This window comes from Nematostella vectensis, chromosome 9, assembly GCF_932526225.1.
Source record: "Nematostella vectensis chromosome 9, jaNemVect1.1, whole genome shotgun sequence".
Lineage (NCBI taxonomy): Eukaryota > Metazoa > Cnidaria > Anthozoa > Actiniaria > Edwardsiidae > Nematostella > Nematostella vectensis.
This window is the reverse complement of record NC_064042.1, coordinates 2,676,274-2,692,960: the sequence shown is the minus strand read 5'-3', so window position 1 is coordinate 2,692,960 and position 16,687 is coordinate 2,676,274. Positions and strand designations below refer to the sequence as shown.

The following is a 16,687-nucleotide window of genomic DNA, read 5'->3' as shown; positions in this document are numbered from 1 at the left end:
TGTGCACGATAGTCTTGGCCTCAGATCAAACCATGCGGTAGTAAATCAACTGCACATGATACATTATCTGCTAATGTCATTTTATGGGTTTTGAGTGTTTTACACTCGTGGTGCTGATGTTGTGCGCACTTAATCAATACAGACATGCACGAAGGACTAATAAACGAAATCCCTTATATAAGCGAGGTAATTCTATATAAGAATGAGGGACTTAAAAAACAGTCTCATATAAGCGAGTGTTCCTTACATGCAAATACCATTTGAGCGAGGTTTACTCTACCAGGCCCGTACCCAGGATTTTTCTTGGGGGTGCGGAATCCGATAAAGTGGACCTCATTTTTCCGGGGTGGGGGAGTAGATAGATAAATAGATATTTTATTCATGGCACCTTATAGAACTTTTAAATCGGTGAAGATCCACAAATTATTAAATAAAGGGAGTTATCTGATAAAAATCTGACCAAAAAATCTTTTTTATGCCTTGCAGTATCGACGTTTATTGTCGGATTTGGCTACATTCCAGAGTGATCTAGCTTATGCTTTATAGTTTTGTCTACAAATAGCACGTCTACTGAAAACCGAAAGTGGACCTTCGGCCGTTGTATGTGTGTGTTGGGGGGGGGGGGGTGCGTTCGCAACCAGGCCTATCTACATCTATGTTTTCACAAACCAACACTAGATCATATAATTATTTGATATGACCAAAGATACAAAAGTTGAAATTGGCGAATTTATTAAAGTTGTTTACTTTTAGTAAAATGGGTATTGCACAACAAACGGCAACACTAAAATATGTTACCTTTAATTTGAAATTCTGTTAAAGTTTGAATATTCAGTTCTAAATGTACCGTATGTATGTTAAAAAAAACATCAACTCATTGCTTCTTCTTCTTCTTTTTGTTTGGTTCTGCACTTTTAACAACAGGTGGCTTTATAAGATTGCACAACCAATAGCCAACACTAAAATATGTTAACTTTAATTTGAAATCCTGTTAAAGTTTGAATATTCACTTCTAAATGTATGTATGTTAAAAAAACACCAACTCAAAGCTTCTTCTTCTTCTTCTTCTTACTTTTGTTTGGTTCTACACTTTTCACAACAGGTGGCTTGTAAGATTGCTTTCTTTTTTTTCCTTTGTTCAGAAGTTTACTACTCATTTTTGCCATAGTTTTGGCAAAAGAGTCTAAGTCCTTATCCACTGGCACTTCTACACCTTTTTCTTCAAATTGTACCTCTTTTTCCTTCTCCTCATTTTCATGTGTTGACTGACCTTCTGTGTCATTCTCAACTTTTATTTTCTTTGCATGTGGGAATTCTTCAGAACTACCTCTTTTGAAAGGAGTGTCTTCACTATTTGTTCCCTTATCAGGCGCCTTCTCATCTTCCACTAATTCCTTATTTATTTTCTCTTCATGATTTTCATCACTTCTATTCTCTTGATCCAACTTTAGTCGTTTACTAGGGATAAAGGACTCCTCTTCACTTTTTCTATATGTCAATGATTCATTTCTGGTTATCAAGGATGAGTTCTCAGTTACACTATCTGTGCTTTCTTCATTTTTGATACTTTGCAAGTTTTTCACACAAGCTGTCATGGTGTCAAGTGAACTACTTTCTGTCATTTGTGTTTGTTTCTTTCCAACCATACAATGGTCTGAAGACTGATTATCGTCTAGGCTGGGAAGAGTTGTGCCCCATTCCTTTGAGGGACATTCTAAATTATTATCTTTCTTGGCGGATTCTTGTGACAAAAGGTCATTTTCTGTGGCCATTTTTTTTAACAAAGAGCTTGCTTTCTTGGTGCATAGTTGTAGATCCTTTTCTTTAGGGCTCTTGGTAGAAGAATCCGTATGGACAGATTGTACATCTTGATGTTCAGGCACCACTTCTAGCCATGGTACTTCAATTGGTGGAACCTTTTCCTTAATAAATTCCACCAGGGCAGTGAATGGTGATTGCTCAGCTTTCTGCATATAAGAGAACAAATAAGATTAAACCTCTTTAATTCACAATTGATAACATTTTGGGTAGCTATATAAGGCCTTGATAGCTGCCTCAAAAGCATCCCAGATACCATCCGGTCACTGTACACTGTAGGGAGGAGACAGGTGTTATGGAACACCCTTATTTCAGCCAAATATACATACAACCTGTATGGAGATAGGGGGTAAATCAAACTTTCACCTGACATACAAAGATGAGCCAGGAAATAGCAGCTCCCCTTTACAAATCCTGCATGCCCACGACTCTAGGCCAAACCCCCAGCTCTCTACTTGTCTACAGAGTGTATAACTGTCAGGAGCAATCGGTGGGACATGCTTCCACCACTAATAAGGTGATTAGGTGACTGAGCTAGTTAATAGGTGTTTAGCTCCAAATAAGTGTGCTTTACTCAGAAACTACTTAAAAAAAGACAGTATGTGGTGACCTGGTTGAAGTCTCAGGTATTTTAATGAAAGCAACAGTTATACTGTACCCTAAATCCTATGGCTGATACACGTTTGAGTCGCAGTAGAGGAGCAAGTGTCGGACTTAGTTGATGTAAGCAAAGAATTGGAGTCTGTCGAGTTGCCCCTAGCAACAATAGATGATGTGTCATGGTCTCAGGCTGAATTGATCGACAGACCTACAAAATAAGACACAAAGTGACCGACACACCTATAAAATAAGACATTAAGTGACCAGCATACCTACAAAATAAGACACTAAGTGATCGACACACCTACAAAATATAACACTAAGTGATCAAAACACCTACAAAAAAAGACACTAAATGACCCACACACCTACAAAATAAGACACTAAGTAATAGACACACCTATAAAATAAGACACTAAGTGATCAACACACCTACAAAATAAGACACTGAGTGATCGACACACCTACAAAATAAGACACTAAGTGATCGACACACCTACAAAATAAGACACTAAGTGATCGACACACCTACAAGACACTAAGTGACCGACACACCTACAAAATAAGACACTAAGTGATCTACACACCTACAAAATAAGACACTAAGTGATCAAAACACCTACAAAATAAGACACTGAGTGATTGACACACCTACAAAATAAGACACTAAGTGATCAACACACCTACAAAATAAGACACTAAGTGATCAAAACACCTACAAAATAAGACACTTAGTGATCAACACACCTACAAAATAAGACACTAAGTGATCAAAAGAACTACAAAATAAGACACTGAATGATTGACACACCTACAAAATAAGACACTAAGTGATCAACACACCTACAAAATAAGACACTAAGTGATCAAAAAACCTACAAAATAAGACACTAAGTGATCAAAACACCTACAAAATAAGACACTAAGTGATCAACACACCTACAAAATAAGACACTGAGTGATCGACACACCTACAAAATAAGACACTAAGTGATCGACACACCTACAAAATAAGACACTAAGTGATTGACACACCTACAAGACACTAAGTGACCAGCATACCTACAAAATAAGACACTAAGTGATCGACACACCTACAAAATATAACACTAAGTGATCAAAACACCTACAAAAAAAGACACTAAATGACCCACACACCTACAAAATAAGACACTAAGTAATAGACACACCTATAAAATAAGACACTAAGTGACCAGCACACCTACAAAATAAGACACTAAGTGATCAACACACCTACAAAATAAGACACTAAGTGATCAAAACACCTACAAAATAAGACACTTAGTGATCACCACACCTACAAAATAAGACACTTAGTGATTGCACACCTACAAAATAAGACACTAAGTGATCTATACACCTACAAAATAAGACACTAAGTGATCAACACACCTACAAAATAAGACACTGAGTGATCAACACACCTACAAAATAAGACACTAAGTGATCAAAACACCTACAAAATAAGACACTAAGTGATCAACACACCTACAAAATAAGACACTGAGTGATCGACACACCTACAAAATAAGACACTAAGTGATTGACACACCTACAAAATATAACACTAAGTGATCAAAACACCTACAAAAAAAGACACTAAATGACCCACACACCTACAAAATAAGACACTAAGTAATAGACACACCTATAAAATAAGACACTAAGTGACCAGCACACCTACAAAATAAGACACTAAGTGATCAACACACCTACAAAATAAGACACTAAGTGATCAAAACACCTACAAAATAAGACACTTAGTGATCACCACACCTACAAAATAAGACACTTAGTGATTGCACACCTACAAAATAAGACACTAAGTGATCAACACACCTACAAAATAAGACACTAAGTGATCAAAACACCTACAAAATAAGACACTAAGTGATCGAAACACCTACAAAATAAGACACTAAGTGATCAACACACCTACAAAATAAGATACTAAGTGATCGACACACCTACAAAATAAGACACTAAGTGATCAAAAGATCTACAAAATAAGACACTGAGTGATCGACACACCTACAAAATAAGACACTAAGTGACCGACACACCTACAAAATAAGACACTAAGTGATAGACACACCTACAAAATAAGACACTAAGTGATCAAAACACCTACAAAAAAGACACTAAATGACCCACACACCTACAAAATAAGAAACTAAGTGATAGACACATCTATAAAATAAGACACTAAGTGACCAGCACACCTACAAAATAAGACACTAAGTGATCGACACACCTACAAAATAAGACACTAAGTGATCTATACACCTACAAAATAAGACACTAAGTGATCAAAACACCTACAAAATAAGACACTGAGTGACCGGCACACCTGCAAAATAAGACACTAAGTAATAGACACACCTATAAAATAAGACACTAAGTGACCAGCACACCTACAAAATAAGACACTAAGTGATCAACACACCTACAAAATAAGACACTAAGTGATCAAAACACCTACAAAATAAGACACTTAGTGATCACCACACCTACAAAATAAGACACTTAGTGATTGCACACCTACAAAATAAGACACTAAGTGATCTATACACCTACAAAATAAGACACTAAGTGATCAACACACCTACAAAATAAGACACTGAGTGATCAACACACCTACAAAATAAGACACTAAGTGATCAAAACACCTACAAAATAAGACACTAAGTGATCAACACACCTACAAAATAAGACACTGAGTGATCGACACACCTACAAAATAAGACACTAAGTGATCGACACACCTACAAAATAAGACACTAAGTGATCGACACACCTACAAGACACTAAGTGACCGACACACCTACAAAATAAGACACTAAGTGATAGAAACACCTATAAAATAAGACATTAAGTGACCAGCATACCTACAAAATAAGACACTAAGTGATCGACACACCTACAAAATATAACACTAAGTGATCAAAACACCTACAAAAAAAGACACTAAATGACCCACACACCTACAAAATAAGACACTAAGTAATAGACACACCTATAAAATAAGACACTAAGTGACCAGCACACCTACAAAATAAGACACTAAGTGATCAACACACCTACAAAATAAGACACTAAGTGATCAAAACACCTACAAAATAAGACACTTAGTGATCACCACACCTACAAAATAAGACACTTCGTGATTGCACACCTACAAAATAAGACACTAAGTGATCAACACACCTACAAAATAAGACACTAAGTGATCAAAACACCTACAAAATAAGACACTAAGTGATCGAAACACCTACAAAATAAGACACTAAGTGATCAACACACCTACAAAATAAGATACTAAGTGATCGACACACCTACAAAATAAGACACTAAGTGATCAAAAGATCTACAAAATAAGACACTGAGTGATCGACACACCTACAAAATAAGACACTAAGTGACCGACACACCTACAAAATAAGACACTAAGTGATAGACACACCTACAAAATAAGACACTAAGTGATCAAAACACCTACAAAAAAGACACTAAATGACCCACACACCTACAAAATAAGAAACTAAGTGATAGACACACCTATAAAATAAGACACTAAGTGACCAGCACACCTACAAAATAAGACACTAAGTGATCGACACACCTACAAAATAAGACACTAAGTGATCTATACACCTACAAAATAAGACACTAAGTGATCAAAACACCTACAAAATAAGACACTGAGTGACCGGCACACCTGCAAAATAAGACACTTAGTGGTCGACACACCTACAAAATAAGACACTAAGTGACCGGCACACCTACAAAATAAGACATTGAGTGATCAAAACACCTACAAAATAAGACACTAAGTGACTGACACACCTACAAAATAAGACACTAAGTGGTCGACACACCTAGAAAATATAACACTAAGTGGCCGGCACACCTACAAAATAAGACATTAAGTGACCAACACACCTACAAAATAAGACACTAAGTGATAAACACACCTACAAAATAAGACACTAAGTGACCAACACACCTACAAAATAAGACACTAAGTGATCAAAACACCTACAAAATAAGATAGACTACATGATGCACACAAAATACAGATATGAACACAGATTAACACGCCTAGATAAGAACGAGGTGATATACACAAAAAACAGACATGCGCAGATTACAAACAGATGGACAAGAAAGACAGATGATGGACAGACAGACAGCCTTACATTTGATGGACAAGACAGACGGATGATGCATGAATGGACAGACAGACAGTCTGACATTTGACAGATGGATGGATTGACAGACGGATTGATGGACAGGCAGACGGATGGATGTATAGCAAGAAGGAGGGGGACGGACAGGCAGAAGGGTAGATGGGATCATCACCTACTTACCAATGTAAGTGAAAGCTGGTCTTTTTCAAGAGCTCTTGTGACTCCATTGATACCAAATACAAAGTACTTTCTTACTTCTTTTTGCTTTTCCATATCTTTAATGTAACTTTTGGCTCTTTCTGTTTTTAGCATCTTTTGCTTCTTTTTTGAGAATGGCTTTATTTTCAAACAAGGTGGAAATTTACTGGAAAAATAAGTATACAGAAAGTGAGAGATGAGGATTAAAGCAAACATAATGGCTATAATTATTATAACAGCTCATTCTTACTGCGTTATTTCTTCAAGTATCTCGCTACAGTGCTCTTGTTCTAATCTTGGCCTGGGAAGAGACTCAAGAATTTTAGTTTTCTAACTCGAAATCCTCTATTAAACTCTCAAATAACGACAACATCAGTGTCAATAACATAAATGCATATCATATCTGACCATTTAAGTGTAAATGGAGCTGCTAGTTTCTTTTTTGCCAAAGCTTTCCTCAAACTTCCCTTCCCTTTCGCCACGGTGTTGGCCGCCATCTTGTTTGGTTTCGAAGAAACACAGGGATACCACTTGTAACACAGGGCTACCGTGAATGTAAAACATCTGTTTGTGTAAGTTTGTGTATAGCTGTTTCGTATTGCAGTACTGCAATTAATCAATAGAAAAGGCAAGGAGTGCATTTGTGAAAATAAAAAAAATAATACAAAGCATGTTCAATGCAAAGAAAATAACCCATAAGCCAAATAATCTTTTCATCCACAGGATACCCACGAATGTGACATGTGGAGTCGACTCAAATCCAAGATGGCGCACTTCACTGTCATTCAATACCTACAGCAGGTTTGTAGCAAAATGTCCAACCACGCGGTAGCTCTCTTTTTCTATCTGCCTCGTAGACACGCTTATTATTAATTATGTGCTTATCTTAAGGTCGTAGATGCTATGTCTTCAAGAAACGGCGATCTGGCAGCCGTAAGTTATACTTAAGCCTACTTTGTTCCCTCATGATTTAGTTTTGGATTTCTTGTTTTGATATTTGGCGCGTTTCTGTATATAAGTGTTATAACAGGTTGATGATCCAAAAAATAGTTTATGAATCAATCCTGGCGACAAGATAGGTTTTTTATTGTTATGTCTGTTTTGGATAAGTCCCTATCTTGTTCATGCCCATCCTGAAAATGGAGGGAAGCTAGTACTCCAAATATAAAGTGTGGACTTTAACATTTTAAGGATGATTTTTATCGGCCAGTCCCATGAAAAAACATAATTTAGGGCTGGTGGAACCCAGCTGCATTTCTTTGTGCTTGTGTTTTAGTGTGAAAGAAGAATTGTTTTGTGTTACAGCCTTTCAGGGGGTCAATCTTTTCGCCCTTTTCACAAAACAAAACAGAGCTAATAAAATGAAATAAAACACTTACCCGGTCTAGTCAATTGTTAAAAATTGATATAGAAACAAATCGATAAAAATAACCGATTTTTAACGATCGATCTGTAAAATTGTTAAAAATTGTAAGGGAAAGTAAGAGTGCGGAAATCGCTAATATATTTTTTTGGGGGGATTTATCGAATTTTATTGCAGAATTCCTTGTTGCGCAACCACAAGGAATTAAAGTCCATTTCTCGCTTGGGAATAGCACGTAGTCAATCATACCGCCGTGACCAATCAGTATCCTTACTGTGTGCAGTCAAATGGTTTATGACAGTGAAAACATGAAAGCTATCGATTGGTTTAGACAATTGATTGACTAGGCATTTTCCCAAATGACACAAGGATTTTGGATTCGCCAAGGTTGCACAACAATGAAATCGGCTATAGTGGAAACTTAGAAAAATGCTTTTATCAATGAGAGAAGGGTCAAAAAGGCAAACTTACAAATGGCGAGGGAGACGTGAGAACATAGATCAACCATTAGCCTGTAATAAAGGCGTTTACTCAGTGTTCAAATCTAGAAAAACCAGCCTCAAGGGGTTCGTAGTCGTCATCATTGTACAATCTGTATAATCATAGTACTTTTACTGGGGAGTCATTCAATGACAACTACTGGGAGATTTCGACAGGGCGGGGGAGTGAATGTGCCACTTCGCGAAGAAAAAAGTATTTTCCCTAAAAAGGCAGTTAAGGGAAGCGGGCATACTGTCAAGAGTTCATAACTGGGCACTTCACTGTGATCTATTTTGAATTTATAATCAGTTGGCTGGCAGATCTCGACCAGGCCAAAGCCATGAATTTCATCTGTTGTAAAGAATATCAAATAAGAAACTGGTGTCATAAATGTGTTGTCTGATCGTTTAATGTCCCAAAATGTTTGAATTAAAATAAACATGTGATATTTAGGCAAAAACATGTGGGTCATCAATAAAAATTGATGAAATCGCTTACTTTTAAAGTGCGGTTGATCTTTAATGATTTTAAATTCAATTGATAAAAATCAATCAGCTATCATCGGTTTTTATGGATTTTTACATCATTTTTTTTCTTTTCTTTCACTTTTTCCTGTTATAACTGTTATGTTCGGTAATAATACTTATGTATGTTTATGTTGCACATCACAGGAGCTTCTGTCCTTTACTCACCCACACATAGCAAGCCCAAGGCTACAGGTATTCAAAATGCATAACCTTTGCATATCTTTTATATACTTTCAATTTAATTTTGTAGTTTATCTTTTAGATTCCTGATGCGCAGTCTCAGTGTGAGCGGTGGTTTGAACCACCCTTAGATGAGCTAGTGGCTTGTCATCTTAGGTGAGGACAGATGCTTGCAAAACCCAAACAAGAACTAAGATTTCTAGCTTTCAAAACCACCCCTTTACACACAGTTGTTATAAGTTTTTAACTGTCTATTCCATTAAACAATGCATGTTTTCTTTGTCAGGGCTGTGTGGGCTGTTGGCAATAATGACTATGTTGAGGCGTACAATGCCCAAGCTTCAGTTGTGCAGTATCCTTTATAAAAAAAAATGTCAATAAGTGATCACATGCAGGAGCGTAGCCAGGGGGAGTGGCCTAGCTGACATTATCTAAAATACAGGAGGGAATGCCTTAAAAGGGCCTTTTGGGCCCCCTCCTGTTAAAAACCCTGGCTACGCTGCTGGCATGATATATGTATATTTCTTTGCAATAACAACATTATCATCCTTAAAGATACATTTTAGAGCTTTCATTAAGATCTTCCAAGCACAAAAAGATGAGAATTGGTAGGTACCTTTTTCATAATATAATAATAATAATGATGATATTAACTACATGATTTACAGACTTAATGAAAGATTAAATTCTCATTAAGTTCAGTAATGAGTACTACGAAAGATTTAAAGAACACACTGGACTGACTTACTGGACTGACTACTTTAGAAGGGTGTTTTATTAATTTTTGTGTTACTGGTATATTTTAAAATTTTATATTTTGTGGTGGTGAGACTAATTTGTAATTTCTGTTTAAAAGGTCTTTGCCTCTGATGAGTGCTGTCACCTTAGATATCAGACGGTTCGCTGTGAAGGTGAGGTGACCTGGTGTTAATCAATGTCATCATTATCATCTTCACTCCCTTATTGTCATCAGGAGATTGATAAGTAGCAGGTGGAAGTTATTTTATCTTTTTAGTTCAAATAAAACTTAAGTCGACTTTTTAAAAAAAGTAGCCAGTGCTTGGTGGAAAATAGCTGGCACTACCGCCAGCCTCCGTGGCCTAATGAAACCCCTGTGTCATTATTTTTTTCACCATATTTATTACTTTTCTTGTGACCATTGACATAGACATTATTGTTCTAATTGTGACCTGGTGTCAATCAATGGGATTATTGGCATCATCACTTCCTCATTGTCATTATTGTTTCCACCCTAATTATTATTTTTATCATTCTTTTTGTCATGCTGATTGTCACCAGCAGCAATACTTACCATCACCATCACCATCATCATCATCATCATCGTCATCATCATCATCATCACCACCATCACCACCATCACCACCATCATCATCGTCATCATCATCATCATCACCACCATCATTATCACCACCAACAGTATCATCATCAACTAACCTAGGGCATGAAAAATTATATTATTAAAGTAATTGCAGTATGTATGATCATTCTAATATCCAAGTGTATGACGGGCCCAGTCCAGGCAAATTCTATTATATTTTCATCAATTTTTCCTAAAGCCAATTTTGTTTGCACCAACAAGGCAGACCAACAGATGTGCCAGCGGGGGGCAGGAAAGCCTGGCGACACCCTTGAGAAGGCTGCTGAGATGATTATGGGTTGCTTTAGGGTGTGTGCTAGCGACAGGTCAGCGAGAGATGCCTGATTCAATTATGCAGTCATATGCAGAGCTATTTTTTCTTCGTTCCTTTTCTCTAACAAAACATTTTTGTTTGCTTTTCATTATGACTAGCTACAATAAAATAACTTATTTTCTTGTTCTGCAGTCGTTCATCTCTTGATGTCTCCAAGAAATGGGGCATGCTTGCACTTGTCGTTCACCTGTTCAAAATATACTTCAAGGTAAGAGTTTTCATTTCCCTTAAAGCAGGGTGTTCCTTAGCATAGTCACTGCTGAATAACCAACTTTTTAGGAGCATGAATATATTCAAATTGTTTACATATTTAATAGATAAACAAACTCCACTTGTGCAAGCCGTTGATAAGGGCCATTGACAGTGCACCCATCAAAGACCAATTCAAGCTGGGTCATTTGGTAGCATACAGGTAAAAAAATTGATAAAATATGAAAAAAAATGAATAATGGGGAACATCCTTGACTATATAGTAAAAATCATTTATGCTTTTAGATTGTTCTTCTTTGTAGCCTGATATTCAGACACATAGGAGGGAATCCTACAAATCTGACTACTTTCTCTGATGGTGTGTTGCTCTCCATAGATTTTTTGTAGGACGCAAGTACATGTTTGATGGTGATTTTTGCTCTGGTAAGTCCCAGGCTGTATTCTTAACTGTCTGTTTATGATATTGGGATAGTCTAATATAAAATAGGGTGTGTGATATCAAGCAATTTTTTGTCTTTTTAGCTGAGGAGTACCTATCCTTTGCATTTGAGCATTGTCATAGAGAATCTCCAAAGAATAAACGGTAAGATATCAATGTCACACCCTTTAAAGGGAAGGAATGAGACAAACTTTAATTTATGAGATTGAGATTTTGTTACACCTGACATAATCCCAAGCTAGGACTTGTCCTCTTTCTTGAGAATCAAAATCTAGCACAGAGTCATCATTTCATTTTCTGTAGCAAGTAGATAATAGTAGATAAAAATGTGATTGTATTTGGCTTCTTTTTCAGTGCTATCCTGATTTATTTGATTCCTGTTAAAATGCTTCTGGTAAGCAATACCTTCTTGATTATATGTCATACAGCCAGACCTTTTGAACTGATACTCTGCCTAATTTTTCACTGAATTTCAGACTGTTTGTATGTTTTTAGATATGCATCATATTGGTAATAACCTGGCTATACTACTGATTTAACATTTTTTTTCTGATTAAACAGGGAAATTTTCCAAAGCAAGAAGTTTTAAAGAAATATAGATTATCACAGTTCATTGAAGTTGTCAAATCAGTAAGGTGTGCCCAATGGTATTTCATACATATGACGTTACTGTATGTACATAAAATAAAAGTCGTGTTTTTTTTGTACATTGATTGATACAGAATGACAATGATTTACCAAATGTTTATTTAATATTTAATTGCAACTTGTTTTTAATTTGTTTCCTTTATATTGTTCAACACAGCACTATTTTAATTCAAACATCTTAAGCAGGTACTGTAAACTTATTTTTCAACAGGCAGGGAAATTTATTACTGTTCGATGAAACACTTGAAAGACAACAAGTAAGGGAGATAAATACAGAAAAAATGTCTAAATGTTATTGTTACTGCTTCCTTCCTCGGGTTTGCTTAATATTCGTGTTTTTTTTTCGCTTTCTCATTGTTCTGGCTATAACTAGTATGCTTGGTGACAAAAGAAGTGATACCATTATAGTTGATTTAACAAATTTCCCATAGTTTCCCGTGGTATATACTCTGATCAAAATGTTGTGCAGTCACGAGGCGTGTGAACAACGCTTCAAGTGAACCTGGAAGGATTGTGTGAATGACGAATCCCATAGTATGTCCTCTGATTTACCATAGCTAACAACCAATCAGAAAGCGAGATTACACGGAAGTGTTGTAGAAAGAAGGATACTACGTAAGAGCTAAAAAATAATATCACAATTGCTGCTACCTTTGGTCCATCTCTTTGATGCATGGTATTGGAATTTTTATATATTTTTGGTTATACATAATAAGGGGATTTTAATTAGGGCCTGTCCAATTTTTTTTATTTGCTTTTAGTTCGATAATAGTGTACCTTGTCTTTTTATGTGAGAATGCTAATTGAATGAGACTGTGACCCATTGTTAATGTGACAAAATGTTAATAAGCTAAATAATAATATGTTATCCACAATAATTTATTTTTATTTCCTTCTTTTACAGGCATTTTTCATCCAATGTGGGATCTACTTAATTTTGGAAAAACTCAAAATCATCACCTACAGAAATCTCTTCAAAAAAGTGTAAGTTTCTAAGAGAAATCCCAGCATTTTGAGAGATTGTCTTTGATTTGAAGTGGAATCAAGATGTAGGGGTCACAAAGGGGGATTTTGGATGGGTTTTGGGTGTTTTGGATGATGTAGTCCTACTTAGGTTAAGTTAAAAGGGGTGCTCATGTTCTCAAGGGTAGATTGAGCCACTTCCCCAATCTTCCTTCCCTCTGTAAAGACATAGCTACATATAAACATGTAAACAACAACATGTAAACAACATATGCCATGGCTTTATTGACTTCAAAAAATACAAAAAAAGGCTTTTAGAGGAATTTGCAATGACCCGGGAGAATATGATATACTATTTCCTTACTCTCCTATTTTTCTTCCTTCCAATTACTTTACCTCCTTTTTTCTCCATTTCTTTCTATTCCTACAAAGATTTGAACTCAATTCCTGCACACATCTCCTTTTTCAGGTATTTAATGATGAAAACTCATCAGCTTCCTCTTGATGCATTTGTTGTTGCTCTCAAAGCTATGAAGGTTGATGATATGGACATAATGGAAGTTCAGTGTATTGTTGCAAACCTGATATATATGGTAAAGTTTATTCTATACACAGTACATAATAGGGGGAGGCACTTTCATGTTAGATTTTCTTTAGTTAATGTGACTTTTTGTGCGGCAAACGCACATCAAAATAAACACAGTAGTAATGGCTGCCGCCATCATAATGTAGAGTTAAAAAAAGCCCAATTTCTAACACAGAAACTCTCTGGCTGATTTGGAAGTGCTGAATAAGTTGCTTTTTGTTGTTGTTATTTTGCCCCCAAAAGCCTGAGCACATGAATGTTTGCCACCCAAACATTTCTAAGTGCATAAGTCACCTATTTGTTGAAAGAAGTAGTGCCCCCCCCCCCCCAAAGCTCAGTCATCTACGAAATAAGGTTCATAGCTACATACAGTAGGATTTACATGAGCAAGTGTGTGTATAGTAATGATATACATATTTGTACATGTAGTGATTGACATGATGTTTAAATAAGCCCGAGACTGTGCACTAGTTCGTCATGGTTTGGTCCAGCTTTTGTGTGTGTTTAACTAAGTGTGGCATCCAGGGAGGCATGCCCCGGTATATTTTCACAAGTATAACTCAAATATTTGGTGTGCATTGAAGTTTAGTACAACATTGTGCCACACACCCTAACCAGGCACGTACACATGGGGGTTGGGGGGGTTGGGCGTAGTAAAGGTTGGTTCTCACTAGGACGTAAGCGCAAGCATAAGTGCAGACGGAAGCCAACCAAGTGTGAATCGGTCAAACATAAGCTCAAGGGCAAGAAAAGGCTGGTTCTCACGAGTGACGTAAGCGTAAGCGAAGACGGAAGCGTAGAGTCTTATGTCGCGTGAGAACCGTCTCGGCGTAAGCAAGCAAGCATAAGCGCAAGAAGAACGGGAAGTTTTGATTACCTTACGTCTATGCTACGCTTACGTCGCGTGAAAACCGGATCGACGTAAGCATAAGCAAAACATAAGCATAAATTAACCAAACTCGTCGAGGAGGAATGGACACTAGACTACAGTTCGTAGTCTAGTGCCCATACCTCCTCGACGAGCGAAAGATGGATGGGTTAATTTATGCTTATGTTCCGCTTATGCTTACGTCGATCCGGTTCCCACGCGACGTAAGCAGAGACGTAAGATTATCAAAACTTCCCGTTCTTCTTGCGCTTATGTCGAGCCGGTTCTCACGCGACATAAGGCTCTTACGCTTCCGTCGCTCGTGAGAACCAGCCTTAAAATCTTTCAGTTGCGTTCTCTTGCGCTTCCGCCTAGGTCCGTGTGAGAACCAACCTTAATGCTTCTAATTCATGATTTCTTTACAATAAGCTATTGTATACAATGTTTACAAGTGCACTGGAATTTTCACTCGCTAATCTTCCTTTGTATTGTTGCTTTCAGGGCTATATCAAGGGATACATTTCTCATCAGCATCAGAAACTTGTAGTTAGCAAACAAAATGCATTTCCCCCACTCAACACCTTTCTAAAGCAAGTGCAGACGTAATATTGCTTTCAGCGTTATATCAAGGGATACATTTCTTATCATCATCAGAAACTTGTAGTTAGCAAACAAAATGCATTCCCCCCACCTTTCCAACCGTTCCCAACACCTTTCTAAAGCAAGTGTGTAATTGGATCTTTGTGGCCCGGATACTTTCTAGAAACTATTTACAATATAATGCATTACCGTCTATGCGTTTATGTAGTGTTACCCACATGACAAAAATGTTTTGCCATGCGAGAAATGGTGACTTCGGATATTCTCCGGCCCCAACATTTCCTATTATATAGTAATATTAGTAGTTTCATATACCCAGCAGTATGTGCCTTATGGAGTTACATTTGGATAATTTATAAAATAGTACCTATATTTTGTAATAAATCATGTATAAAAGTCTTGCAACAAAAGCAGTATTCATTCAACCTATAGGGGTTATTTTTCGTGGAGGTCTGTTTGACGCGTTCTTTTTTCAATAAACTACGAGCAGCGTCCTAATTTGTTACGGTCTCTTGGTTTACTAAAGCATTCCATGAATTTCAGCCGAAAGCAACCCGGGGAACCTAGACGAGCGTTGTGCTTCGCTTTATCTTGATAAAGGAACGTGATGCAATTTGTCTGCGGCAACTAATTTATGGCGTTTTCGCTCGCTATTATTAAACTCTCGCATCAAACACACCCCACGATAAAAGAATCCCTATATCTGAGAATTATAACACGCTGGTGGTACAAAACCCTGGAAAAGTTTTGTGATGGACGAAAAAAAGGCTTTGGTTATGGAAGAACTGGTTTTGCTTTAGACGAAGTATATGAAAGAAAAGTCTGGATACCGTATAGAAGTAGTCGGTCTTCTATTTATTTAAAAAGTTAGCCTTCGAAAGGTTTATAGATACGGCACTGACAATAGGACATTATGGTTATGACAGATCGCTGCCTACACTTTTTTTATAACTACTAAAAAATGTTCTTAAAATTTGGCGAAATCTCAGGGTGTATTTTGTTTCCATCTTTGCGTATCTATGCGTATCTCGTCTGGTCACAGGAAGCTTCAGGGGGGCTGGCTAACGGCTAACCATGGACTGATTATGCTGCGTGATTTTACACATCATATTTAAAAAAAAATTGTATTAAATCTACGGATATTGTTCCCTAGTGGTGGTTTGTGGTATTTTTGTTACGCGAATTGGGGTCGTATTCTAAAAAACCAGTCCTTGGATAGCCATTAGCCTGGGTCCCCTGTTGTTTGTTTTGAACAGAGTGATGTTTCTCACTACCACTATAACC

General features: G+C 36.9%; 2 protein-coding genes and 1 long non-coding RNA gene across 4 annotated transcripts; 1 reads left to right on the top strand and 2 right to left on the bottom strand.

Annotated features, from left to right (window-relative positions):
- Positions 1-715: 715 nt before the first annotated feature.
- On the bottom strand, positions 716-7,420 carry LOC5511662. The gene is made up of 5 exons (XM_001632004.3): positions 7,236-7,420; positions 7,078-7,128; positions 6,810-6,993; positions 2,477-2,626; positions 716-1,967 (listed from the first exon to the last, which is right to left on the bottom strand). Exons 1-5 carry the CDS (start codon positions 7,322-7,324, stop codon positions 1,044-1,046), a joined length of 1,398 nt encoding a protein of 465 aa, XP_001632054.1. The 5' UTR covers positions 7,325-7,420; the 3' UTR covers positions 716-1,043.
- Positions 2,659-6,803, bottom strand: LOC125572150. Of its 2 annotated transcripts, XR_007313609.1 has the most exons (3): positions 6,030-6,803; positions 5,109-5,236; positions 2,659-2,946 (listed from the first exon to the last, which is right to left on the bottom strand). It is a non-coding gene; the product is annotated as an uncharacterized LOC125572150 (long non-coding RNA). The 2 variants fall into 2 exon arrangements; XR_007313608.1 differs by lacking the exon at positions 6,030-6,803 and having other exon boundaries at positions 5,109-5,612.
- Positions 7,400-15,808, top strand: LOC5511663 (PCI domain-containing protein 2). Its single transcript, XM_048732065.1, has 19 exons — positions 7,400-7,455; positions 7,551-7,628; positions 7,719-7,760; positions 9,342-9,389; positions 9,460-9,533; positions 9,664-9,729; positions 9,944-9,985; positions 10,234-10,288; positions 10,978-11,081; positions 11,222-11,297; positions 11,407-11,501; positions 11,676-11,722; positions 11,822-11,882; positions 12,093-12,132; positions 12,300-12,373; positions 12,598-12,643; positions 13,291-13,370; positions 13,819-13,942; positions 15,305-15,808. The coding sequence occupies exons 2-19, from the start codon at positions 7,569-7,571 to the stop codon at positions 15,407-15,409; spliced, it is 1,239 nt and encodes a 412-aa protein (XP_048588022.1). The 5' UTR covers positions 7,400-7,455; positions 7,551-7,568; the 3' UTR covers positions 15,410-15,808.
- Positions 15,809-16,687: the final 879 nt, after the last annotated feature.

Coding starts and splice junctions, on each gene's coding strand:
- LOC5511662 (XM_001632004.3), bottom strand. CDS start 7,324: ATGGCGGCCAACACCGTGGCGAAAGGGAAGGGAAGTTTGAGGAAAGCT. Junction 7,129..7,235: donor GCTCCATTTACACTTAAATG/GTCAGATATGAT, acceptor GTCTCTTCCCAG/GCCAAGATTAGAACAAGAGC. Junction 1,968..2,476: donor TATCAGCCATAGGATTTAGG/GTACAGTATAAC, acceptor TCTTATATGCAG/AAAGCTGAGCAATCACCATT.
- LOC5511663 (XM_048732065.1), top strand. CDS start 7,569: ATGTGGAGTCGACTCAAATCCAAGATGGCGCACTTCACTGTCATTCAA. Junction 7,629..7,718: donor TCATTCAATACCTACAGCAG/GTTTGTAGCAAA, acceptor GCTTATCTTAAG/GTCGTAGATGCTATGTCTTC. Junction 12,133..12,299: donor TTCCTGTTAAAATGCTTCTG/GTAAGCAATACC, acceptor CTGATTAAACAG/GGAAATTTTCCAAAGCAAGA.